Source organism: Culex quinquefasciatus, chromosome 3 (genome assembly GCF_015732765.1).
Source record: "Culex quinquefasciatus strain JHB chromosome 3, VPISU_Cqui_1.0_pri_paternal, whole genome shotgun sequence".
NCBI classification, from domain to species: Eukaryota; Metazoa; Arthropoda; class Insecta; order Diptera; family Culicidae; genus Culex; species Culex quinquefasciatus.
This window is the reverse complement of record NC_051863.1, coordinates 131,011,451-131,038,572: the sequence shown is the minus strand read 5'-3', so window position 1 is coordinate 131,038,572 and position 27,122 is coordinate 131,011,451. Positions and strand designations below refer to the sequence as shown.

Genomic DNA, 27,122 nt, shown 5'->3' with positions numbered 1-27,122 from the left:
CGTTTGAGGATAGTTCCGCACGAGTTTCGCCGCTATCTTGGAACTGAAACTCTAATGCCGCACTCAATATTTTTCAAGTTTCATGCGAGTTCCACGCACACTGACAAATTACGTTCGATTGAACCAGAACTGGCTCTTCAAACGAACGTACCATTAGTATCTTCTCTTTTGGTTTGACAAAGTCAAACTAAAAAGTGGCCCCTATGATTTAAAAAATGGTTTCAAACAATATATTTTATTATTACAATTTTATTCTTAAAACTTGCTTTCCATTCGTCATGGTGTGCAATCGGTTAGGAGCAATATTTTTATTTTTGTAATCTAGCAAGACCAGATTAAATGAGCGATCATCGATGATATAGCCGTCTACGTGAGCGTCGTAAGTGTAATTTTCAAACTGCCTGCATATAAATTTAACTTCATCTTGGTATATCAAAATGTGCTGCACTTGTTGGAATATATAATTGTTGTTTTGAAATAGAGTGAAAACTGATCCGGTTTTAATCCGCTTGCTGCCAAGTTTGACATAATCACATCGTAGCACAAAATCTTCCATAATTGTCAGTTCCGGAACAATTGGTAATTCGCCAACCTTAAACAAGAAAATCATAATTAGTCGTCAAAATTACAATTTCAAGTGAATTGAGTATGAATAGAGCAAACAAAGCCTCAAAACAACTTCAAATTATCATCGCAATACTACCTAGAATTTGACTATAATGTAGTGTTTTGGCAAGTTGAACAAATCTACAAAATATAAACAAAAACACAGTGCCCACTCGGAGTTGCTTGACCAGGACATACAACAGTTACATCCACGAGTCGTGGAAGATGAGTTGGTGCTATCTTTCTTCGTTTCGCAACTTGTTATAGTCCGCTATCATCCTGAGCAATACCACCAGTTCTAGGTTCACTAGAATTTGTATGGGAATTTTAGTCCGACAAAGTATCACGTGCGTTTTAAGGGGATTAGTAAGAAAGATATGAGGTCAGGACTCACGAGAGGCAGAGAAGTGACTACCATTTTATGTCATAATTACAACATATTGACAACAAAATTGGGTCCAAAAATGAAGCTTAGCTACTTTCTCCAAAGAAGGCCGGTCCACAGCTTTTCCATCTTCTTCAACGTGTATCCTGTCCTCGACGATTCCCTCTCGAGTCTCACCGTTCAACAGCTACTGGAAGTGCTCCTTCCACCTAGCCGCCACCGCAGTCGTTATCGTTCGCGTTTTCGGTGTGTTCGTTTCTCAGCTCTTCGCAACTCACTGTATCGCTCACAGTTTCGTCGGGTACCCTTAACCAGCATACGTTTCTTGGCCTCGTTCGTCTCTTCCGTCACTCGCTGGCACTCCGCATCGAACCACCCTTTGGGATTGCGTCCTTCCGTAGGCGTGATCGATTTGTGTGCACGATTCGCCATTCGGGTGGCGCCAGGTGGACTCGGTCTTGGGCTGCTACTCTCCAATTCCGCTGCGGAATTCCGCACATTCCAGATCTTCCTCCACTTGGTTCAACCACCTTGCACGTTGCGCCCCCTCCGCAGCGTTCCAACCGGCTCCGAATTGAACAACAACTTCACCGGATTGATTGTCCGGTTCGGTTGGCGTGCATCCAGCGCGTTCGGCATTCTTGCGACGTGTCCGGCCCACCGGATCCGGCCGGCCTTGGCGACCTTCCGAATACTTGGCTTGCCGTAGAGTTGCGCCATCTCGTGGTTCATCCTTCTCCTCCATACAGTGTTCTCACGCACGCCGCCAAAGATCGTCCTAAGCACTCGGCGTTCGAAAACCTCAAGCGCTTGCAGGTCCACCTCGAGCATCGTCCACGTCTCGTACCCATAGAGAACGACCGGTCTTATCAGCGTTTCGTACATGGTGCCCTTTGTACGTCGGGAAAGATGACCGGACCGTAGGGTCCATAGTAGGCACGATTACCGGTGATGATGCGGCTCGGAATGTCTCTGCTGCAGTTGTTGTCCGACGTGACCAACGATCCGAGGTACACAAACTCCTCCACGACCTCGAACTCGTCGCCGTCGATCGTCACGCTCGGTCCTATGCGAGCCCTAAGGGACTCGGTTCCTCCTGCCAGCAGATACTTCGTCTTCGCAACATTCACCTTCAATCCAACCTTATCCGCTTCCCGCTTCAATTCGGTGTACTTCTTAGCCACCTCCTAGAACGTCCTGCCGACAATGTCCATGTCGTCGGCATAGCAGATGAACTGGCTGGACCGGTTGATAATCGTGCCCCGCATGTTGAAGCCCGCCCGTCTCATGACACCTTCAAGCCCAATGTTGAAACAGAGGCCGGAGATACCGTCGCCTTGTCGCAGTACCTTGCGCGATTCGATCGGGTCGGACATCGCACCCGAAATCTTCACACTGCACCGCGCTCCATCCATCGTTGCTTTCACCATTCTGATCAGCTTCCCGGGAAAGCCGTTCTCGTGCATGATCTTCCATAGCTCTTCGCGATCGATCGAGTCGTACGCTGCTTTTAAATCGATGAACAGGTGGTGCGTCAGGATCTGGTACTCGCGACATTTTTGGAAGATTTAGCGTAGCAAAAAGATTTGGTCCGTCGTCGATTTCCCCTCCACAAAACCGGGTTGGTACGTCCCTACGAAATCCTTTGCTCGCTCCGACAGACGACAGAGGATGATCTGAGACAGCTCTTTGTAGGCCGCGTTGAGAATAGTGATAGCTCGATAGTTCTCACATTCCAACTTGTCCCCTTCTTGTAAATCGAACATATTACTCCCTCTTTCCACTCCTCCGGTAGCTGTTCTGTGTCCCAGACCTTGACTATCAGCCGGTGTAGACAGGCCGCCAGCTTGTCCGGGCCCATCTTGATGAGTTCAGCACCGATACCATCCTTACCCGCTGCTTTTTTGTTCTTCAGCTTCTTGATGGCATCCTTAACTTCCCTCTTCGTGGGTGCTGGCTCGTCCTCGCAGTCCACCATACCGCTGACGTCGCTTCTCCCGTCGCCCTGGTACTCCGCCTCTGGGCCGTTCAGGTGCTCGTCGAAGTGCTGCTTCCACCTTTCGATCACCTCGCACTCGTCCGTAAAGATGCCTCCGTCCTTATCTCGGCACATTTCAGCTCGCGGCACATTTCATTAGAGCGATACAGCTGTTCCATATCCTGGAACACCAACTCTTCCAGGCGGCGCTTCTTATCCCGGAAGAGATGGGTTTGCTGTCTTCGCAACTGTACGACTCCTTGTTCCCACGGGTGTTGCGCAGCAGCCACTTGTCCCGCGCTGCTTTCTTCTCGTCCCAAATCGCCTGACATTCCTCGTCGAACCAGCCGTTCCGTCGAACTCGGTCCACGTACCCGATGGCGCTCGATACCGCTGCGTTGATGGCTGCTTCCATATGGCTCCAGCAGGCCTCCAGAGGGGCTTCGACGAGCTCACCCTCGTCAGGCAACGCAGCTTCGAGTTCCCGCGCGTACTGGGTAGCGACCTCAGGATCCTTGAGCCGCTCCAGATTATACCGCTGCGGGCGACGGTACCGGATCTTGTTGACCTCGGACAGGCGTTGGCGCAGCTTAGTCACCACCAGGTAGTTGTCCGAGTCCAATTACGAGAGCAATTACGAGACTTCTCGCTAGATTCTGGAAATGGGGTAGAAAATTCTGTCTCTCTCACTCTTTGGTTTGCCTTTGGTTTGTTTGCTCCTGCTGCGTCTTCATACTCGACTCAGAATCTGAAGTTTTTTTATTGAAAAAACATTTTTGGAATACTCTTTTAAGATTAGACTTCAAAAATTAGAAAGTTGACATTGACGAACTGGCCACTCTTTTCACAATTTTAGAGCAAACAAATAGCATGAATTTAATAATAGGTAATCGCCGGAAGGGCGTAAAATTTTGATATTTCTTCGTACGTCAGTTCATCAATGATTACAATCATTACATAATATTACTGGAAGTCATACACTTACCGGACATATACGAGCTTTTCCAGGGATGAACAAGTTTGGATTGAAGTAGTTTTTGTATCATAAGATTGTAAGCTAGCATGAGTCGATCCTTGATGGAAATCGTTAGGGCTATGTTTTGACGGCTTTCGGTGAATTTTGCAATTTTTTTGTAGATTCTATGCCGAGCTTCCGGTATATAACATGCAGCAAATCTGGCAGGGCCAAAGTTTTCAATCGACTCTTTGTAGTGGGTCAAGAAGTGCCCTTTGGGCTTGAGATGCGTTTCGAACAGCGCCATATATTCAGTTAGGTTATTCGCTATGTTTTGTCGTACTTCTTCTAAAGATTGTACTGTGAAGAAAGGACTCATAATTTGATCTCCTATTTTCACCACGCTTATTAAGAAATCCCATTCCCTGCAATCAGGAATGAGCTCTCCAATCATGAGAGGTAGATTTTCGATTAGAGACCTCATTTGTCCTGAAGATGTTTTTAGTTTTCTTGCGTTAATGTGATCCATTGTGATTGGTTCTGGTTTATTCCTCCGATCATTGTATTCGTAATCGAAACGCTTAATCCGGTTGTTAAGTTGCTCTAGTGTTATATATCCTTGTTCAAAATCGATCTAAACAGCTTGTTAATGAATCGTGGGCGTATCCCTCGTAGAAATCGTGCATAATGTCTACGTGTTTCAACTCAGTTATATGAAAATCAGGAATAGTATTGAACGGCGAATCTCGATGTACACCAGATAATGCAAATCCGTTTTTGAGAGCTTCATTGTAGTTCGCCTCCGTGCGGTAATAGGAGGGATGATCTAGTACAGACTTTCTCATCAATTCTAGATCCATTAAGCAGGTTCTGCAAGGATATTTTGCAACAAAAGACGCACTATAGTCCAAGATCTTGTTGAGACCTAGATTGTCACCTCTAAGTCCACCAAATAGAAAGAATACTTTCTGTTTTTGCCATCAATTCTAATTCTAGGCCATTCTGCTCCATTTCGATTATTTCTTCAATCAATTGCCCAAGAATTTCCTCATTTGAAGCTGTTTTTTCCACAGAGCAATATCCAAACATAATCAGAAAAATGTTTTCTATCAACCCACTTACGTGTCGCGGAACGGATGGAAATGAAAGATAGTATCCATTTAATCCTTGCTTGCCTGCTTTCGATCCTAGCGGATTGTTTACTTCAAATCCATCACTGTAAAGCATGTACGGTATACAAATTTTTCCTCTATAACGTTTAATCTTATTTCTCCAAAATTTTCCTTTCAAAAAATTATCATTTATTTCAGCCGGAGAACTGTTGATCGCATTGATATGATCTATCATAGCTTTCAGATTTTGCTCGATTGAAAATAGTTTAAGAAAAGATCGCTAATTCCCAAATAAACTCCTCCTCGCCGCACTTCTTTGAGCCGTACCTCCGCATCAACGTCGGAAGGTTGTGGCTCTAAATCAAGCTCAATAATATTCATTGAAGGATCTTTGAAAAGTTTCCTTTCTTTTAAAATTTTCAAGAACTTATATTCTGTGGACACGGGATCAAAAATATTGGTTATTTCAAGCACACAATTTAAAATATTTTGCTGTTGTTCCGGATGAATATTGTCCTTGATTTTATCATAGATTAAATGCGCCACTGGTGTTAAAAAATCATCTTGAATGTGTTCAACTACCTGAAACACCATTTCTCGGTTGAAGTTTGGCAGGCTGTTTAAAAAACCAACGAATACTAAAGCGATTTCTTGCATTGGCGTTAAATTCGATTTCGCTTCGATCTCTTTTCGAACTTCACCCCAAAATCGTGAACATCGGTGTTTGATACATTTTGATTTGCCTCATTCAAGTTCGGTGAGCTGAAATAAAATATATAATATAATATTTAGCTAAAAAAATATTGCCAGCATTACCTCTCAGGAGTTCTATTAGGAGATGTATTGTTAAGTGCATCTTCTGGTTGAAAAATTGGGTTCGTTGGTAATTCTTCCGGTTCAACAGCGAAAAGTTCTTTATGCGATTGTTGAAAGTGTCTTTTTAAAGAGTTTGTTGATGGATAATACCTAGTACAGTCGCCCTGGGCACAGTACATAGTGCTAGTTGGTTTTAAATTGTGCTGACAGTAATAGTGCTCCGTCAGCAGGTCAACGGTTACAAAATGATTTTTGCATACAAAGCAAATAAACGCCATTGTTTTCTGAAATAAACAATGGTTGTGTGGTATGTATAGTCTATATTTATCAGAAAATGGGAAAGTTTTTACTTACACTCCATGCATTAACTCATTCGAATAAAAATAAATAATGCCTTGTTTAATCATGCAACAGTATTTAACCGAAAAAAGACATCACAAAAACAAATAATTGACAAAAGCATGCATAATTGTAAAACATGCTTAACACAAATCACAGGATAAATGACAGGAAAACTAGTAAGTGTCCATTACCGAAGCCATACATGCGCATTCTGTTGAAACACATTGCTTTCTCAACTATAGAAGTAGGGAGAAATCGTTCCTTTTTTATGGCTGAACCATCTTAAAAGTCGTTGTAAAGTTAGAAGAAAATCTTTACCAGTTCCCCTAAGGGGAAAACTTTTGAAGAGTATCTGGGCCGGATTTTTTTTATCTTTACATATTTTTATTAGGCCCTCTTAGGTGCTGCGACCAGGTTAGGGCCAAGGATCGATCATCATATAATATATAAAATACATAGCGAAAGCAACTCCGTACACTCCATACACTCCGTGTAACAGGAATGTAAATCTGTTGACAAGGTTTTGTGCCTATTTGAGATGGACCCATCGGTAGGCGATCCACTCAAACGGGCTTTTCTCTCCTAATAAACAAACTGACGACAGGTTTGGACCGAGGACGGGTCGCCGTGGGGTGGCACCGGCGCCGGAACCGGTATTCTCTTGACTGCTTCCTGCGGGTCGAGGGCGATCCTTTGGACTGCGCCCAGCAGCGGAGAGAACTCGGAACAGCTGGACTCTGCTTCTTTTTGAAATTAAATATGATTTTATTTGACTTTCTTAAATAATTACATTTCATTTACATTCTAAGTGGTATGGCTTACTTGTTCCGCACGAGTTTTGCAACCACGCAGTGTTGTCATCTCGATGAAAATGTTCAGAAGTTCTTGTGGTGAAAACAGGTCACTACTGCCTTCATCCGTTGATGCCGGTTGGTTTTCCCTCCAGGAAGTATTGTATTCTCTGCAACTTTTTGCCGCTGATTCAACGGCAATGGCTGCAGATTTGGAACCACTCGAATAGATCCTGCTCCTGGTGACGCCAAAGCAGGAAAATCCACGTCCGTGTATGCTGGTGGTGTTTTGCGACGATTTGGTTGGTGCCTCGTCGTCGCTTGCTGCCGAATTTTTACAAACTCAGCTCGTTTTGGGCAGCTCCGATTCTTGGTCGAATGGTCGCCGCCGCAATTGAAGCATTTCGTTTCGATGTTCTCGTTGATTGTTTCGCAAGCTTGAGTTTTGTGCTCACCTCCGCAGGTTGCACAACGACTCTTGATGAAACAGTTCCTTCCACCATGTCCAAACTGCAAACAGTTCGAACACTGTGTCACGTCACGGTGCACTGGACGATAACGTTCCCAAGACACGATGATGTTGAAAATTGCCCGAACTGCTTTCAGCTCAGACGGCGTTGTCGATCCATTCTCGAGATGAACCAGGTACAGTTGATCACGATACTTGATGTCCTTGTTGTGTCTCGTCATCTTGAAGACCAGCTCCAGAGCAGTTGGCACACCGCTTTGGCTGGGCTTCTTGAACGTTGCACTCGTCCGTCTTGGGGGTACCCCCACAGTTGTTGCACTTCCCCTTAAGGTAACAGTTTCTGATTCTGTCACTTGTTCCGGTAGGCCTCCCACCGGATGTGGATGTGGTTGCCTGCTGCGCGCGAACTGTAAAAATGCGCAGGGTTGCCAAATCACCAGATAGGAGAATTGCCTTTCAAGCCTGAATTTTCAAAAAATATTTTTTAATCTAATGATGGAATAATGATTCTTACGACCATACGAAAATTATAGGCTAGTTTTGGAAATTTTCATTTTTGGGTAATATATGACCCATCAGGCTTGAAAGGGTTAAGCCACCAGAACATTCTCCCCCGCCTTGAGGCACATCTGTCTCAAACCACCAACTCCGCCAGCTGCTACGATCTTATTCGACGTGTGTTTGATCTTGAGCTGCAATCCCTTGCCTTCGCCAGCGCTCGCCGTTTGATGGTGTGTCCAGTTTCCGATCCGCTCGACCTGGAGTAGGTTCCGGATGTGATCACGAATCCACAGTTGCTTGAACGAGAACGTGGCGTCCATGAAGCGTGACCGTGTGACTTAACCTCCAACGTCCTCAAACCTTCTCGTCGATTCAGTGTCGACCAGCGCTTGATCTCCTTCCATTTCCGTGACATTCTCGTCGTTGATGTTGTGCTTTGCTTTCTGGATCTTGACAGCGGACGCACAATCTAACCGCTGTTTGCCATCTGGATCGCCGCATCCCACGGCTCCAGACCGTCGCTTGTTGTCGTTGGACCCGAGAGGGGTGCGCAACTCGACACCTGAGTGCTGCCGTTCGGATTACTTGGAATGGTTCCCAACTGGCCGACTGTCGCTTCGGTTTCTTTCTCGCAAAACTGCCGGATCTCGTCTAGAAGACTGCCGCTGCTCGATTTCTGGGTAACTGCTCGAACCAAGGTTGTGTTTTTGATGTGAACTTCGAGGAGTTCCTTGGCTGCTTGATAAGTCGTATAAAAATCCACACATTTTCCGCGCGCTGCGGCGACTTCTTCCTGGTCCTCTAACGTTTCCTCGTTGCTCTGCTGCTTCCGCCGGAACTTCCCAGCAAGCTACCGGAGCCGTTCGAGCCGTTCCGTTGCCTCGCTGAAGGACGCCTTCCGTACAGCGAGTTTCCCAGCTGCCACCAGCTCCCCACTCACGCAGACCAAGCGCACCTTTCGAAAGTGTTCCAGCTTGTCCATACTGAACGGTTCGCGAAACACATCCGGCGACGAAGGACCAATGTTTGGACCTTGGACTGGGCCGACGAAACGCGAGTGATCCCGGAGGAAAAGAAAAGACCGCGTTTACAAACTGAACTAAACTAATGTTTATTTCGTCCGTTCTGTTAGAGTGTAGAAACAATAAAGCACGTGGTTTGCCTGCTGCGCGCGAACTGCCAAAATGCGCAGGGTTGCCAACGATAGAATGATTTCCCTTGACTGACCGAGCAGGATTTCATTAGACTAGAATGAATACGTATGTCCTGCCCCGTTGCACAGTTCATCCCATATTACGTCATACGCTTTTTGTTGCGCTTTATGTTGAAGAATCCATGCAAACTAACAGGAATATGAACTCAAATTACCTATAGGCAATTTTCGATTTTCTGGATTGACACCACATCAGAAATAGAGACCTTAGGACAAAGTTCTGTGTGTGTGTGTGTGTGTGTGTGTGTGTGTGTGTGTGTGTGTGAATCAACCCCGCCCTGAAGAACGTTTGCATCAATCTGATTCAAACGTTATTTAGAACTTCCGAACCCTTGTCAAATGGACAAATACAGTATTCCTGATTCCAGTCATAGCTCACCAAGCTTTGATAGTTTAGTGGTTAGCATTTTTGCTTTTTGCTTTTACCAATCCAAAGGCCGGGGATCGAACCCCACCTCGAGCGACTTTGATTTTTCTTTCATATTCAGTATTTCAAGTATTTCTAATTCTTAAACTTTCTCGTTGGGGGCAAATTCGATGCCCAGGACCATTCGCTTACAAAGCGAACACCGTAACCAGTCAGCCACGACAAAGTTCTTTGTCAAAATTACCTGTGCAAAAAGGATGAACCCCTCTTGCGATTCGACCAGGGATGGCTTCCAAGATTTAGTTATCTTGCCACGGGATGGGATAAGGGTTGTAAGCAGCTTGGCAAATATCAGGTTCTTTTCGCTAATATCCGTAGCAGTGGCATACGTTGCTGCCAACTTCAAGTGATCTTCACAACTTAGGCGACCGAACATGTTGTGCAGGTTATCGTGCACTTTAACAACGCTGTTGAAGTAAATCTCGAGTTTACCGGGAAACATTGTTTTGAAATCTCTAATGAGCTGAAAAGAGATAACGAGATTATTTTTTGATTTAAAATGTATAAATCGAAAGAAACATACCATGTTTCCCCGAGAGCTGTCGTGATGATTGGAAATTCTTTTACTACTGCTTGTAGCGATTTTGCAGATTTTATTAGGGATTGTCTTAGGTCAAAACAAGCGTCCCAATGCGCGATAACCATCTCCAACGGTGTACGTCCGCGTTCCAACCATGTTTTAGACTCCTCTTGCTTGCCGTTGTCTGGAAATATATTTTTTATCTGTGAATCATCTCAGGTCAATTTAGGTTAACATGCAATCATACTCTCAATTGTTGACTTTTCCACTTCTGTGGATGGCTGCTTCAGATTAAACTTAAACTTTGCATAAATTTTCGGCTTGCGCACAACAAATCTGCCGCCGGCACGCGTGATGCCGGGTACCGCTGATGTAAAATATTGTGTCTAGAAACAAATATTTGGTAATGCACTGTCAAACAGAGAAAACAAGTACTATTCTTACTCGGTTCTCGTTCGAGAAAAGTTTTCTATTTTCTCCGCCATGATCTTGAACAGAGTGTTGTTCACATCGAGATGCTGAGCGCGTGCCTCCAAAATAATTATTTGGATCAAATCGTTGCGAGTATCATCGCACAGAATGTCATTCTTATTATATTCTTGGATGATTAATCTACCGCGCTCCGACGACATCAAGAGTTCTTGCAAGTTCTCTATAGGCTGCTTTTTCTGTAAAAAAGGCGAATACATAAACCCATTTTTAAACGTAGAAATAAGAAAACTGAATTTTTGTTTCGAGATATTATTATATTACTCCACAAGCTACATTTTTCCAAGTATTCTAAGTCTTTGGTCTAAATATAAATGTATTTAATACGGGGTACATGGTGCAATCTACAGATGACCAAGCATATTCCCAAAGATTTAAGAATTTGTGTGCTTTTTTTTCACAAGGTCGGACCACCTTTCGGTATAACTTCGGGGGGAGGCGTTGCATTTTCTGCACTAGTCTACTTACAGGATCCGTGCCGGATACTAGAACCATTTCCTGTTTCACATACATATGAGTCCATGCGAGAGTTTAACCACGCCCAAGAATCGCGTTGCTTTTGATCAGCTAGTCATATGCAGCCCTCTCCTTGGACCATCGAGACGTGTACCGATTTTGTAGAGCCGACCATCATAACGTGTTCTCTTCACAGCCACACTCGTGAGTTTTCAACTAGGCTCCTAGTCGTTCCTCCTCTGATCGTCTCTCCATTTCCGCTGGAGAGCCGTCACCGCTCCGACGACCGCATCGCACTTGGTGATGTCGCTACACATTCTTCGCACCACATTATCCGGGCTGGTGTCTGCTCCAATAATGGCCAGCATTTCGCTTCGCGCTGCCTCAAAGCGAGGGCAGGCGAACACCACGTGCTCCGGTGTTTGCATGTCCGAACCTGTGCACTGCAGGTACTTCCTGAAGCAGCCATGGCCCGACAGGAACTGTGTGAGGTGGAAGGTGACCTCTCCGTGCCTTCTGTTCACTTACTTACTTACTTATGCGTCCTGATCCCCAGTGGAGCATAGGGCCGCGTTGAAGGATTTCCACTGCTGACGGTTCTCTGCTTTTGCCTTCACTTGGCGCCAACTTATCGAATCGTCAAAAGCACTGATTTCCTGGTGGAGGCTTCTCCGCCATGTGTCTCTTGGTCTGCCCCGGCCGCGTTGTCCTTGTGGGTTCCAGTGCAGTGCTTCTCGGCAGATCTTGTACGCATCTTTTCGTAGCGTGTGGCCGATCCATCTCCACTTGCGCTCCTGGATTTTGATGTGTATTGGCCTCTGCTGACACCGCCGATGCAAATCCGCATTCAAGACTCAGTTGTGGGGCCACCAGGCACGAATGATGTTGCGAAGGCAGCGGTTTACAAAGACTTGCAGTTTTGTCGTGTTTTGGCTCGATACGCACTAAGTCTCGCTCCCGTAGAGCAACACTGATTTAACGTTCGAATTAAAAGTCCGCAGTTTAGTGCGCAAGCTGATTTGGTTCGAGCGCCACAAAGTGCGAAGACCCGCAAAAGCACCTCTGGCCTTTTTGATCCGCGTGGACACGTCGAGCTTGGTGCCACCATCTGGCGCAATCTGGCTACCAAGGTACTGGAAAGTGTCGACCTTTTCAACGTTTTCACCAGCTACCGTGAAGCCTTGAGCGCGTTCCGTGTTCACTGCCATCGACTTGGTCTTGGAGACATTGACTTTCAGACCCGCCACCGAGGAGCATGCAGCTAGGTCGTCCAGTTTGTTCTGCATGTCGTTTCCTCTCTGCGAGAACAGCACAATGTCATCCGCAAAGTCGAGGTCGTTGAGGTGCTCCATCCTAATTGGCTGCCAAAGCAGCCCACGGTTTTGCACACGGTCCAACGCTCTAGCTAACACCTCATCAATGACGATGATGAACAGTAACGGTGACAGGATACATCCTTGCCTCACCCCAGCTACCACCCGGATTGGGTCCGACAAGACTCCGTTATGCACAACACGGCAAACGAAAGTGGGTCTCGTGGCGCAGGGGTAGCGGCTTCGGCTGCCGATCCCGATGATGCTATGAGACGCGGGTTCGATTCCCGCCTTATCCACTGAGCTTCTATCGGATGGTGAAGTAAAACGTCGGTCCCGGTTTCTCCTGTCTCGTCAGAGGCGCTGGAGCAGAAATCCCACGTTAGAGGAAGGCCATGCCCCGGGGGCGTAGTGCCAATAGTTTCGTTTTGGCAAACGAAAGCCTCGTACTGCGCCTTGATGAGGTTGATGATCCTCTCTGGAACACCCTTGCGCCCTAGAGCTTCCCAGAGGTTTTCGTGGTTGAGACGGTCAAACGCTTTTTCATAATCAACGAAAACCAGGTGAAGGGAGTCCTGGAATTCGTTGACCTGTTCGAGGATCACACGAAGTGTCACTATGTGATCCACGCACGAACGGCCACTTCGGAACCCTGCTTGCTGCCGTCGAAGAGACTCGTCGATCTTCGATTTGATCCTGCACAAGATCACCTTACAGAGAACTTTCAGAGCTATGCACAGCAGCATGATGCCACGCCAGTTGTCGCAGTTGGTGAGATCCCCCTTCTTTGGAACCTTCACCAAAATGCCCTGCATCCAGTCGACCGGAAAAGTCGCGGTGTCCCAGATTTTGCTGAACAGTCGATGCAGCATTCGAGCTGACAACTGGGCGTCAGCCTTGAGCATTTCTGCGGAGATCTGATCAATCCCTGGCGCTTTTCCGGACTTCATACACCTCACGGCTTCTTCAATCTTCCTCAGCGTAGGTGAACTAGAGTTCACCCGGTTTATTCGCCTCACATTTGGCGGTTGGTACTGGGGGCTTGAACGTGAATGCGAGATTTGCAGCAACTGCTCAAAATGCTCGAACCAACGTTTCAGCTGGTCAGCCTGATCGGTTATTAGCTGACCGCTCCTGTCCTTCACCGGAATGCGTGTATTCGTCCTGGCACCACACAAGCGTCGCGAGATGTCATAGAGGAGGTGCATGTCACCATTATTAGTAGCTTTCTCTCCCTCGTCGGCAAGGGAATCTGTCCAGGCTCTCTTGTCCCGCCTACAAGAGCGTTTAACAGCCTTTTCCAGGTTTGCGTACTCTTGGCGGGTACGTGCTTTTGCCGCTCTCGTTTTTGCACTCACAATGGCAGCCTTCGCTTGTTTCCTTTCCTCTCCCAGGTGGCATCCGAAATCCACTCCTTCCTTTGGGTTCGCAGTACTCCCAAAGTATTCTCGCCCGCAGCGACGAAGGCGTCCTTGATGCATTTCCACTCCTCCAGAGGCCAGAGTACAGCAGAACCTGCCAGGAAGGCATCCTGTGCTCCGCTGGGTTCGGCCAACGGACTTCGCTTAGACCCAAGATTTCCAGCTTAAGCCGAGCTGCCTCCCGCACTAGCGTTGTCAACTTACCCGACTGGGCAAGCGTCAGTACATTCCATGTTCCAATCCGTGTCCGTGTTTTCATGCTAAGGGTCGTTCCATTCCTCCAGTCTGTTTTCCTCCTCGCGGTTTCAGTAGCACTCATTCTGCTTTCGGGCTCCATAAGTGGCTAGCCTAAGGAGCCCTAGCCTCGTGGTGGACTACCACCTGCGCTGCACGGCCAGCTGTGTGCCTTACGACCTCCATAGGGACGTGGCGTTACATCGTGCTGCCACCTGGTTTTTAAGCGCAAGAGTGTAAAAGTGCTGAGTCATCGTCTAAAAATAGACGGCGTCCTATCTCGCCCAGCAAAATGAAGTCGATAAAGTAGTCGGTTTCGATGAGAAAAAGTGGAAAATGTGGTCTAAAAATAGCGACGCCATCCCCCTATAGTGTCCCACTCGCGTTGCCACCTTGTCAGCGATTCGGCTCTCGCGGCTTCCCGGATACCTCTCGTGCCTCTTCGGGTGTAGCACACGGTCCTCCAGTGTGATGCCGATGGGGATCATTCCGGTTATGACGCCAACTGCTTCCGACGAGATGGTCCTGTACGTGATTGCAATCCGCATGGCCATCAGTCTCTGCGTTCTGTCGCGCAGCGCTCGATTTCGCTTCGTCCCCAGCGCCGTCCACCATGCCGGTCCATACCTGTATTTGTGTGTGTGTGTGTGTTTGTGTGTGTACTTGTTTGGACGCGGTCACTTGCAAAACTGACTGAGAATTTCTCTCTTTTTTCTCTTCTTCACTCTTCTTCTTCCGCGCCAAAACAAAATAAAAACAGCATCCGGCAAAAAAGCTGGGCTTGTTCACGGGTCCCCCACAGACCGTTATTATGCAGAAAAAAATTCCACCCAAACCAATGATTGGACATGGTTTCTGGGACCATTCTGCACCTCTGGGCCAAGTTTCAAAATATTTGCCGGCAGAAATTTCGAATACGGTCAGTTTTAGTATTTTTAGTTGAAATTAAGGGGAAATCACATGTAAAATGCGTAGGAAAAGATCAAAGTTTCAATGTTTTAACTCTAACAAGTTACTGGTCATGGTTTTGAATTGTACTTACATGTTGTAGAATGATATAAAACGATTTACGGAACTGACTTAGCCGGATTAAGCCTTAGTTAAGTGACTTAAGTACATTATTTACAAGTTTATATCTAAATATTTTTTAAAAACTTCTTCATTAGGCAATTTTAAGTCTAGGAAGACTAGATTGCATAAAAATAATTAAAATGGGGTAACTTTGAGCCATGGGGTGACATTGTACCAAATTTTACGTTTGTTTAATAACTAAATATCTTAACAACAAGCTCGATAAGCTTGAATTGTAAGGATTACTCGTTGCAAATATTGTTGTCTTCTCCACAATTTTGAAAAATTCCATAAAAAGTTAAATAAGAACGAAAAAACTACAAAGGATTATTAGCCTTATTGTTGTACCCTGAAAAAAGTTTGAGGACACAAACTACATTGAAAACTTACATCGTCCTTCATATGTAAATATTTATAAGTTCAATTATCTATACATATTAGACTATACTTTATCACATTTTCACAATATATGTCAGGCTTGTTAAAATAGTAGATGAGTGATTGTGTTTTCACATGAGATAGGAGTAGGTTTTGTTTTACTGAAAATCAGTAAAAGTACTTGCTGATCATTAATATGTTTTGATGAATTTTAACGATGATCAAACTGTATCAATAATACATTAATCAATTATAAAATACAGTTTTTATGATGATAAACTGCAATATTGCAAAATTATAATTGGTTTGAAATATTAATCCATTAAACTTTTGCTAATTATAATCATTACACAGGGCAACAAAATGTTTGAGCAAAATGATAGCTGAAATACTCACTACATTTCATTCGTATGGATCAAGTTTCTAAACGTTTTATAACAAAAAAAAAACAATTTTATTATTAATGCAATGCTACAAACTTGCCACGTCACATAATTGTTTTTCTTTTATTTGTATTCAGAAGGAATCGATTCAGAACTGGAACATGTGCGCATCATTTTTATATTTGTCACTTATAGGTGATTTAAAATCAATAGGCCTTTTTAAATATATTAATTTGCGATCTGCGAAGCAATATCATCAAATTATTTTTGGGTTTGGGAACATAAATAGACCAAATTAAGCAGTCTACAAACAAATATTGACATAAACCTAATGCTTATCACAACAATCTTTTGTACATTGTCACCCCTTGGCTCAAAGTTACCCCACTTTAATTATGTTTATGCAATCTAGTCTTCCTAGACTTAAAATTGCCTAATGAAGGAGTTTTAAAAAAATATTTAGATATAAACTTGTAAATAATGCACATAAGTCACTTAACTAAGGCTTAATCCGGGTAAGTCAGTTCCGTAAATCGTTTCATATCATTCTACTACATGTAAGTACAATGACCAGTAACTTGTTAGAGTTAAAACATTGAAACTTTGAAGTTTTCCTACGCATTTTACATGTGATTTCCCCTTAATTTCAACTAAAAATACTAAAACTGACCGTATTCGAAATTTCTGCCGGCAAATATTTTGAAACTTGGCCCAGAGGTGCAGAATGGTCCCAGAAACCATTCCCAATCATTGGTTTGGGTGGAAATTTTTTCTGCATAATAACGGTCTGTGGGGGACCCGTGTGTTTCGACGCAATCACTTGCAGTACTGACTGAAAATTTCTCTCTTTTTTCACTCTTCCTCTTCCGCGCCAAAACTCCTGACTCTGTTCGTGTCCGTGCTGACCGTGTTCGTGTCCGTGCTTCTGACCGTTCTCGTGTCCCTGGCCGTGTAGGTACCTGTTCCTGGCCATTCCCGTGACCGTGTCCTTGTCGTGCTCCCGACCGTGTTTGTGTCCATGCGAAACGGAACAACCGGAACAAAATTAAATTTTAAATGCAAAGTCCCGGAACTGACACCTGTCAAAAAGTTCATTTGGTTTGTTTACCTTTGAGGTTAAGTTTCGAGCTTATCTTCTTTAAAGAGGGGCCCGCATTGACAGTACTTAGTCGCTTGCTCATTCGATTCAAACTAAGATGAGTTTAGTATACTCCAGCAAAAAAAGTATTCTACCAATATATTTACCGTTGCTGACATTGCTGTTGAGGTTTGATGAGAAGTCGAAGGTTGTCCTCCCGAAGGAACGTTGGGTGACGAAAAGGACTCTGGTGGACAAGGAAATGCATGCATCATCCGCTGTAAGTACAAAAGAGTTATCATAATTGGTCCTGGATGAAAAATGGCGCCCTTAAATAAATGACACTTTTTTTTATTCAACCCTTCTATATTCCTTATTCTATTTTAATTTTATGAATTCTTTTGACAAAAGAAATCTGGAGTTTTTTTTGAAAAGGTCCAATAAACCAAATTTCCAGTTTTTGCTTTTTGGGTGTTTTTAGAACCGCCTTGAGTCAGGGGTATTGAAAAACACCCAAAAAGCAAAAACTGAAAATTTGGTTTATTGGTCCTTTTCAAAAAAAAACTCCAGAAATGGAGGTACAAATGTTAGATTCAACAAATTAATTAATAGATGTTTTAGCGTTTAAAGTGCACAATAAAATAAAACTGGTATATAAAATGTAAAAAAGCTACGTCATTTATGAAAGGCGCCTGTATAGATATTACCATGTGCATAACCATATGCCGTAGCCGTACACGAAGTCCAACGATTTCAGTGATTTGATTCACGTCACACATTGTAATCGATAACAACGTAGAAACGTCATAGATTTTGTGCGTATTCAAAGAGTCATGTATTTCCTCTAGGCCCCAAAACGTTATTAAATCGATCACCTTGACTTGTAGACCAAAGCAGTCTACTTGGTACATCACCTCGATAGCTTTATCATCTGGGATACTCTCCGGTGGCAGAATGTACTCAACGCCATGTACGATTATGTGTTGTCTACAAACTTGCTGCGTCGCTTCTTCCTCAAGAACTTCGGGGACGGAACTCTGCTGCGTATCAACATCGGCGTCGACAATATCGGAGTTGGATGACTCCTGCTGCGTTCCACTTGGACCAGCTTCACATTCATCCAAGTTAACGTCATAAGAATAACACTCCATAATAGAACTAATTTAGCTAAAAAAAAGTAAATGAATATATGAAGATGTTGCAACCATTTTTTAAAGTTTATGTCCCCCGACTGTGACTGACTAAGTTTCATATTGTTTCCAATTCAATTTTGAAGTTTTTGAAAAAAAAATTGTTTGGTCAGGTTTTCAGGCCAATATTGCAAGAAGTAGCGACATAAACTTTGAAAAATATTTGCAACGGCGTGAGGTGCTACAAATACAAAATATAGAAGGTCCATCATTTTTGCCTTCCTCACGTTACTGAGGAAAGGCTATAAAATCACTCGAAAAATGAACTTCTCAAATAGACCTCCTAGACCCACCTTCACGTATACCTATCGACTCAGAATCAAATTCTGAGCAAATGTCTGTGTGTGTGGTGGGATGTTGATCAAAAAATTGTCACTCGATTATCTCGACATTGGCTGAACCGATTTTGTCCGTTTTGGCGTCATTCGATCCGTCTTGAGGTCCCATAAGTCGCTATTAAAAATGATAAAGTTGAGCTAAGTACTTCAAAAGTTATGCTAAAAAAACGAGTTTAACAAAAGTCCGGAAGATTGTAAAAAGGGTGGTTTTTGTAAGAAAACTTGACATGCTATATATTTTTAGAAAGGTATTAAAAAGATCTTTCCAACGCGTCCAAGACATTGAAGATCTGACAAATATATCAAAAGTTTTAAGCACTTAAGTGTTATTTATACGCTTTTTGGAGGCCGGATCTCAGATATGTTGATGAAAACGTTGTCCGGAACTCTCATGCGACATATTGTTGGATAGGTATTCAAAAGAGCTTCCCAATGCGTCTAAAACATTGAAGATCTGACAACCCTATCGAAAGTTATAAGCACTTAAGTGTTATTTACGCACTTTTTCTAGGCCGGATCTAAGATATTTTGACGAAAATGCTGTCCGGATCTCTTATGCGACCAATCGTTGGATAAATATTCAAACGACCTTTCCAAAACATTGAAGATCTGACAACCCTATCAAAAGCTATAAGCACTTCAGAGTTACTTATGCACTTTTGGAGGCCGGATCTCAGATATTTTGATGGAAACGTTGTCCGGATCTCTCATGCGACCTATCGCAGGATGGGATTCAAAGACCTTTCTAACGCGTCCAAAACATTGAAGATCTGACAACCCTATCAAAAGTTATAAGCACTTAAGTGTTATTTACGCACTTTTGCATTTGGGATAGCACCCTTTAAATGTGAGGAAGGCGCCAACCACCTAAAGGTGGATTAAGTATCGTTTTTAATTAAAAACAGATTTGGTTCAGAAATATGGTTCGGAGGAAAACATCGTTTCAGTAATTTTCTGCCAGGTTGCGCAGGTCTCCACCAAAATTGTTCAAATATGAGATTCTTGTAGGAAATTCAATTCCTGCAACTTTGTCAAAGGGTGCAACACGATCCGAGTTGATCCTGATTATTGGTGATTTAGTTTAGGAACAAAAAATCGTATATGGGTCATTCCAGGTCAACTGAGTACACTTTTGGACTCGACCTTCACCGATTTGGACCAAACTTGGAGGGAACGTTTATCTATCGATAGTTAACAGAAATCCCAAGTTTGGTGCTGATTGGACCATCCCTCTATTTTTGGCACCGCCCTCTTTTTTGGCGATTTACTAAAAAACTTTTTTTTCTTTTAATCATAACTTTGCAACTATTTGAGCAAAAGACTATCTACAGGTTGCATTTTATAGAAAATTGTCCAAGGAATTCGATAATAATAAAATATTAACCCTTAGATGCCCACTAATATTATATTTTAACGTTTTAAGTATAAAAATTCAGTTTTGACCAATTGATTATATTTTTATTTTTTTTATTTTATCGCCATCGTGTTCCCCGGACAATTTTACATAATAATCAATATAGACTTCAAACTAAAATGAACTATTGGCGAGATACAGCGATTTTACTGAAAAAAGTTTGATTTTGCACTGCACTCTGTACTATGAATTCAAATCCGAAATAAGTTTCTCACATATAAAAACCGAATTATGCGAGATTCATTCCTTTTTGTTGAAAAGTACACCATGAACTTCCGAGTGCTGCGCAAAATCAAACTTTTTTCAATAAAATCGCTGTATCTCGTCAATAGTTCATTTTAGTTTGAAGTCTACATTGATTTTTATGTAAAATTGTCCGGGAACACGATGGTGATAAAATAAAAAATAAAAATATAATCAATTGGTCAAAACTGAATTTTTATACTTAAAACGTTAAAATATAATATTAGTGGGCATCTAAGGGTTAAAATTTTATTTTTATCGAATTCCTTGACAATTTTCTATAAAATGCAACCTGTAGAAAGTCTTTGCTCAAATAGTTGCAAAGTAATGATTAAAAGAAAAAAGTTTTTAGTAAATCGCCAAGAGGGCGGTGCCAAAATAGAGGGATGGTCCAATCAGCACCAAACTTGAGATTTCTGTTAACTATCGATAGATAAACGTTCCCTCCAAGTTTGGTCCAAATCGGTGAAGGTCGAGTCCAAAAGTGTACTCAGTTGACCTGGAATGACCCATATGTCCTTTACTGCTTCTGATCGCATAAATGTCCCATATACATTTTCATCGCTTTTGAGTTAATGATGCAGAGCCTAAAACATCCAATACTTTTTTTCTAAAGATCTGGAGGAAATCTATTTTTCGCGAAAACTTAACACGTAGCCTTATGTGTGGGACAAATTCTAAAGTTTTTAAGGGACCTATAAATTATTGTCTTTCATATGTTTATAGGACCTATTAAAAAAATAATGCATATGGGACATTTATGCGAACATGGGCAGTATATAACCCTATATACTATCAAGTATATAAGCTGATTTCCTTTCATCGCATTGCTCAAATCGAATCCTCTTGCACTTCGACAAAGTTGTAGGAAATTGAATTTCCTACAAGAATCTCACACTTGAACAAAATTAGGCGAGACCTGCGCAACCTGCTGCCAAAATTCTGAAGCGATGTTTTCCTCATATATTTTCGCTATTTCCCCATATAAACTTCAACGATAAAAAGCGACCCCTGAACCTTAACCGATTTGGCTCAAAATAGGCACAGTTACTTATTTTTGCCTAAAGAATCGACCCAGGGGGTATCTCTTCACATTTTCCAAAATTTTCGATTTTTCTTGTCACTCTATTCTACACTCCGGTGGTTGGTAACATTTTCGTTTGACACATTTTAAGTTAGCACCCCGTTGATTTGTCAAAGTCATGGCTTTCTACCTAAGGTACTCGTGATTGAGTGTGTAGTGGTGCGGTTGTCAAAATCGCTATCTCTGACTCTGTCACTCCGATGAAGGTAACTTTGTTTATGCCTTGGGTCAAAGTCAAACTGTAAGCTGGACTGGACTGTCACTTTTACACGGGACCCACGCACGTTTGGTAGTAAGTGTGAGATCTGTGTGAAAAAGTTGTCAAACTACTATCGTGATTTCAGTGTTAAAAAACATAGAGCTATCTAAGCCCGATCTCACACACACTACCATTTGTTTTGCTGGCCGGTACAAAATTTAACCTCACTTTTTTCGTGTACGTACACGCAATACATGCGCACGTAGATAACTCTATTGGCCACTATTGTTCTGCTCGTTTTTGCATAAATGTCACATATGCATTTTCACTTTTGAGTTAATGATGCAAGTTGCACGTTCGTCCTCCTGCCGCATCGTCCAGGTCTCGTGGCCATAGAGGACTACCAGGACTAGACCAATCTGGGTTTTGTACATCGTCAGCTTCGTGCGGCGTTGCACTGGATCTGAAGTGAGGGCACGCACGATTCCCAGCAAAAATACGAGTCCGGATCTCTTTGCTGGTGTCGTTGTCGGCGGTTACCAACGATCCCAAGTACACGAACTCGATCACCTCCTTCAACTCACCATCATCCACAGCTAGAGGGGTGAGACTTGGGGACCGACGTCATTCGAACCCCTTCCTGTCATGTACTTTGTCTTTGTCGTATTCATGCCAAGTCCTACACATCTCGCTTCTACCTTCGGTCGGGTGTAGATTTCCTTACCGTCTCCTGGTTTTTTGCCACAATGTCGATGTCATCAGCAAAAGCAAGCAGCTGGTAGGACTTGTTCAAAATCGTGCCACTCGTATCGATGCCCGCTCATTGAATAATGCCCTCAAGGGCGATGCTGAACAGCGCACAGGAAAAGCCATCACCTTGCCGCAGCCCTCAGCGTGATCCAAAGAGTTCCGCTAAATGCATAATGTGCATAATTTGCCCTAGCTGCTCACGGTCGACTGTATCACAGGCCGCCTTGAAGTCGATAAAGATGTGATGTGTGGGCACGTTGTACTCACGACATTCCTTGAGGATTTGTCGGAGACAAAATATTTGGTCGTGGTGGCGCACGCGCCAGTGAAGCCCGCTTGGTAGGGCCCCACGAACCTCCTTGCATGGGGTGACAGCTGACGGCAGAGGATCTGGGAGAGGATTTTGTAGGCCGTGTTGATAAGCGTAATGCCGCGGTAGTTGCCGCAGTCCAGCTTATCGCCATTTTTGTAGAGGGGGCACACGACACCATCCATCCATGCCTCCGGTTGCTTCTCCTCCTCCCAGATCTTGGAGATCACGCAGTGAAGCGCCCTCGTCAGTTTCTCTCCTCCATATTTGAAGAGCTCACCGGGTAACCGATCCTTGCCGGCAGCTCTGTTGTTCTTCAGCTTCCTGATCTCCCTCTTCACCGTCTCTAGATCAGGTGCCGGGAACTGTTCATCAGCTGTGGGCGCTCCAAGGTTGACTCCAACGCCGTCTCCGTCCGCTTCATCGACCTGCCGATATCGTTCCATGTTCCCTCTCGTCTTCTTGTCGTAAGCTGCTTTCTTCTCGGCGGTAATCTGTTGACACTCGTCATCGTACCAATCATTCCGACTGACACGGATCGCACTACCCAGTGTGGCTTCCGCTGCACTGCCGATGGCTGAGCGTATGCGGCTCCAACCATCTTTGAGCGTGGCTGCGCCAAGTTCAACCTCCTGGCAGATGTTGGCTGTTGTCGTTCGTGACCGCATGTAGACTTTCTGAGCCTTTTTCGTCCTGGGGCAGTGCACGTTGATGCCGAACTGCAATTTTTTTCACGTGTGGTCGCTGGTCCTTACTTCACTTTGGTCCAGCCTTCCATTCTGCGATCTATCGTTGGTCTTTTTCTCGTGAACTCCAGGTTTTGCAGCAAGTCAGAAGTCCAGTCCGTTTATAGTAGGGGGACGGCTCCTACACCTGGAATGACTTAACGGCCTAACAACAACTATGGCTGAGACCACATCCGATGGAAGGTTTGACCAGATGGGAATCATCCGCTTACAAAGCGGACAGCGTAACCATTCGGTCAAGTCTGCTGCAGCACCAACCCAGCAGTACCCGAGCCGGAAACATTAGAAACAGTAGTTGTTGTCGTTCAGCTTGACCCGGTTCATCATCACATAGGGCTCCTGTAACCGGCCACAGGGCTCCTGTAGCCGGCCACAGCAGGTCGGAATTGATTATTATCACTAATTGGACACTATTAGTAGCCTACTCTGATGAAATCATGACGATTAAAGTGCAACATGCCAAAATTACTGGACCGCTCGATCAATCTTCCACCGGGGTTCCGGAACATGGTTCCTATGGCCTATTCTGTAGTGTCTTATCTTGGGAGATCTCTATACGTCGTAGGGGCAGGGGGCAGAATGGCCCGCCTAAGAAAAATGCACCAAAACCATAGAAAAACATACAAATTTATGAATTCAGTGTAGTAGGTTTATGCTTTGGGATGTTCCTTCAATGTTGTATACTTGGTTGATGACAATTTTTAGCTTAAAACTATTTTTATGCAATTAAAAAAAGTTTTCGACTATTTTCTAGGGTGCGGGGCAGAAAGGACCAGCCTGCGGGGCAGAATGGGCCACATTAGAAAACAAGCCATTTCGTCTAATACAACGTTGAAGGGAGATGAGAAGTGACTTAAGGGACCTTTCTAACATAGTTTCCATGAAGTTTGATCACTTTTATAAAAATAGTCACTTTACAAAACAAACATTTTTGAATATAGTGTTAATATGTTGTAATAAGACATTATTTTTACAAATAAGCATCAAAACAAGTAAAAAATCAACTAATGTTGCATTAAACATGATTTGTGAAGCAACCAGGAGTGAAATAATCCATTTAATCAAAATTTCGTAACTTTTGATTGTTTTTATAAAGCAGGAAAAGGGTGGTCCATTCTGCCCCCAAATTGGATTTTTATTTAACACTTCCACCACCAAGCCTCTAAATGATTTGAAAGTTCCGTTGTTGTTTGTTTACCTTGGTAGTAACATATAGTAACATTATAAGCATTGAACAAACTTTTTCGAACAATCCAACTTTTCATAAAGCTTATTTAAAAACCTCGAAATAAACAACATTTGTGTGGTTTTGTCAGTAATTTACATTTTTGCTCATAATCTCAAAATACAATGAATTCAAACGTGGTTTTCGTTTTGGTGATGTTATTTGACGTCTTTTATAAGACCCTTGCCCTACAGTTGGTCTAAATCCATTCTAAAGCCCAAAACCAAGGGTGGCCCAGTCTGCCCCCTGCCCCTATCATGTCAAGAGGAAACATTTTTCTCGATATATGAAGGGAATTTTATAAAATCGTCGGAATGAGTTCCGGTGAAAATCCGACCATATTCTGGTCCCCGTTGTCCACCCAGGTTAAAACCACCTGCAATCGATTTCCTATACTTTTATACAAACACAGTAATCGTCTTTTCCCGATTTTATCCCACTGTGCATCGGAATGGGCCACCCTTGGTTTTGGGGTTTAGAATGGATTTCATGAATACTTTTTCAAAACAACCAATGTGCCATGGGTTTCCTATGAATATAGGACCTTTTGAAAAAGTTAGCAAGATTTAGAGCAACCATAAAGCAAAAGTTTCACTGGAAGAGATTATTCACATTTCGTCTTTGGCTCATTTACATTGTTTAGCTTGATTTATCATGACGGTCTTTCGATAACCTAACCAACGTCTGATTGAACTATGATTTCTATAATTATTTTCATCGAAAAGGTTCGAGTTTTGCTGTCTCAAAAGTTTAAGTTCGTGACTCAAGTTCTTAGAAGATTAGGTAGGGTAGAGTTTGAATCGCTAAAACACCTATTTGTTCAAGTTTTCGAAGGACTGGTTCTGAAGGGCAGATTAATTTAGGACCGTTTGCATGAATTTTCCTTAAACACGAAACAAAACAACATATCATAACATAAACATTAAAGCATGCAGCAAGCAATCCAACTGTCCAAATATTAAGTATCGGATAAGGGTTAGAATTTGAGGTTAAGAGTTCCGGAGAGGGATGATTTTGGGACCCGTTGTACCTTATGTTTTTGTACTTACCTGAAACGGTAAATCGAAAAGAAAGATAATATAAATAAGTGGGTTCCCTAATCAAGAAGGCAGCCGAAGTGGTGGGTGAGCCTGAAATCAAACAGTCGTTTTTAGAAGGGGTTAGAATTTGAGGTTATGAGTGACGGAGAGGGAGGATTTTAGGAAAAGCGGTTCCGGCTAATCTTATACTTACGGAAAGGGAAGTTATTTGTATATCTACTAAGTAGGTCGAAAATTGCTGATAAAGGAAAGCTGGAAGCTGCGTAGATCACTGGCGTTGTGGGAGTCTGGAATAAGAGACGGACGGGGTAGTTTGAGTGGTTCTGAATGCTGAGCAACGCAGATTCCAGTTTTACACTACATATCAACTAATTTAAAGCTATAATATACTCGAAAAACCGTAAAATAATCACTCAAAACGCATTTTTCTTATCAAAGTAATACTTACCTCATTTTCACTTGTAACAAATTTGACACTTTGAATTTTCTCCTTTCTTTTCGCGTGGGCCGCAGTATGTACACAAGATAAGGTAACACGGATTTTATTTGCACTTGAATGATGCCATTTTTATGAGTAAAAATCGTAGGAAGGCAGCATTTTTTGTGAAATTTCTTAGTATTTTTAAAAGAAACGGTTTTATTACATTCTATTTTTATGTTGGTACACTTTGGCATAGTTTTTCCTTGAACGTGTTTTAAATGGTGTGAAAATTCGCTATACCTTTTCAATTTGAAACACTGTACCCGCGTTTGCCTAAGACAGAAACTGACAGAACGTAACGCCGTGGCTGCGTAGTGGCTGCGGCAAACTCGAGCTCAGAAAGGTCGAAACAGGGTGTTTCCAAAACCGGAGACTTTTTTTTGCGATATCGGAAGATTTTTTTCCGATTTTGGAAACATTCTCGATGAATTTAAAAACAATCGATGTTTGCGGATTCATCGCATTTTTTTTTCGAATTCGCATACCGGTTTTTGTTCCGTGCACGGATAGAAAACCTGTAAGCTAATCCGGTAACTCTATGTTGTTGAAATTGTAAAAAAGCAAATGTTTCCAAAATCGTATTTTTTTTAATGTTTTGAGTATCGACATTAGTGTTGTTCAAAATCGATTTTTTTTTTGGTTATTTTGGAAACATTGTCAGCTGTGTGCTATCTTGTGACATAGACCATTTTGGTCGAAAATGAGTTAATGATGACGTTTTGCTATACTTAACAAACACTACAAGATGCTTTAACCCGATTTTGGAAACTCGCTTCCGTTTCCCGTATATCGCAATACACACTTGTGGCATAGACCAATTTATCATCAAAATGATCGTGCACACTTGTGACACGTCATACATGTTGTTGGAAAATGTGGAAAATTTGTCTTGTTTTTTCACAAATTTATGTTGATACACATTTTTTGAAGGCAATGCAACCTTTTGTTTTTGAAAATATGCTGATTAAGTCGGTTAAACTATTGATTTATGTCTATTTTTGTTTGTATGGGAATTCTGTGCACACTTGTGACACGTAGTACAATTTTACTTTCGAAAAACACTTGTAACACGTGCATTTCAGATTTTTGATTACATAATTTACTGTATCTTTTAACTGATGTAACTAAATTAGTTGAAACTTGGAGCGTTTGTTAAGCGATAGT

General features: G+C 43.0%; 2 protein-coding genes and 1 long non-coding RNA gene across 4 annotated transcripts in view; 1 reads left to right on the top strand and 2 right to left on the bottom strand.

Moving 5' to 3' along the window:
• The window catches only part of LOC119768706, a 64,114-nt gene extending 54,061 nt beyond the window's left edge, over positions 1-10,053 (bottom strand). Inside the window, exon 1 of the mRNA XM_038259341.1 lies at positions 9,780-10,053. Within this exon, the coding sequence (XP_038115269.1) occupies positions 9,780-10,037 (258 nt within the window). The 5' untranslated portion in view covers positions 10,038-10,053. The remainder of the gene's footprint in view (positions 1-9,779) is intronic.
• LOC6051143 overlaps positions 1-27,122 on the top strand; it is a 326,944-nt gene that overhangs the window by 99,714 nt on the left and 200,108 nt on the right. The window lies entirely within an intron of this gene.
• Positions 10,133-26,002, bottom strand: LOC119768707. The gene is made up of 7 exons (XR_005278171.1): positions 25,926-26,002; positions 25,671-25,764; positions 25,487-25,567; positions 17,106-17,216; positions 10,560-10,783; positions 10,363-10,501; positions 10,133-10,299 (listed from the first exon to the last, which is right to left on the bottom strand). It is a non-coding gene; the product is annotated as an uncharacterized LOC119768707 (long non-coding RNA).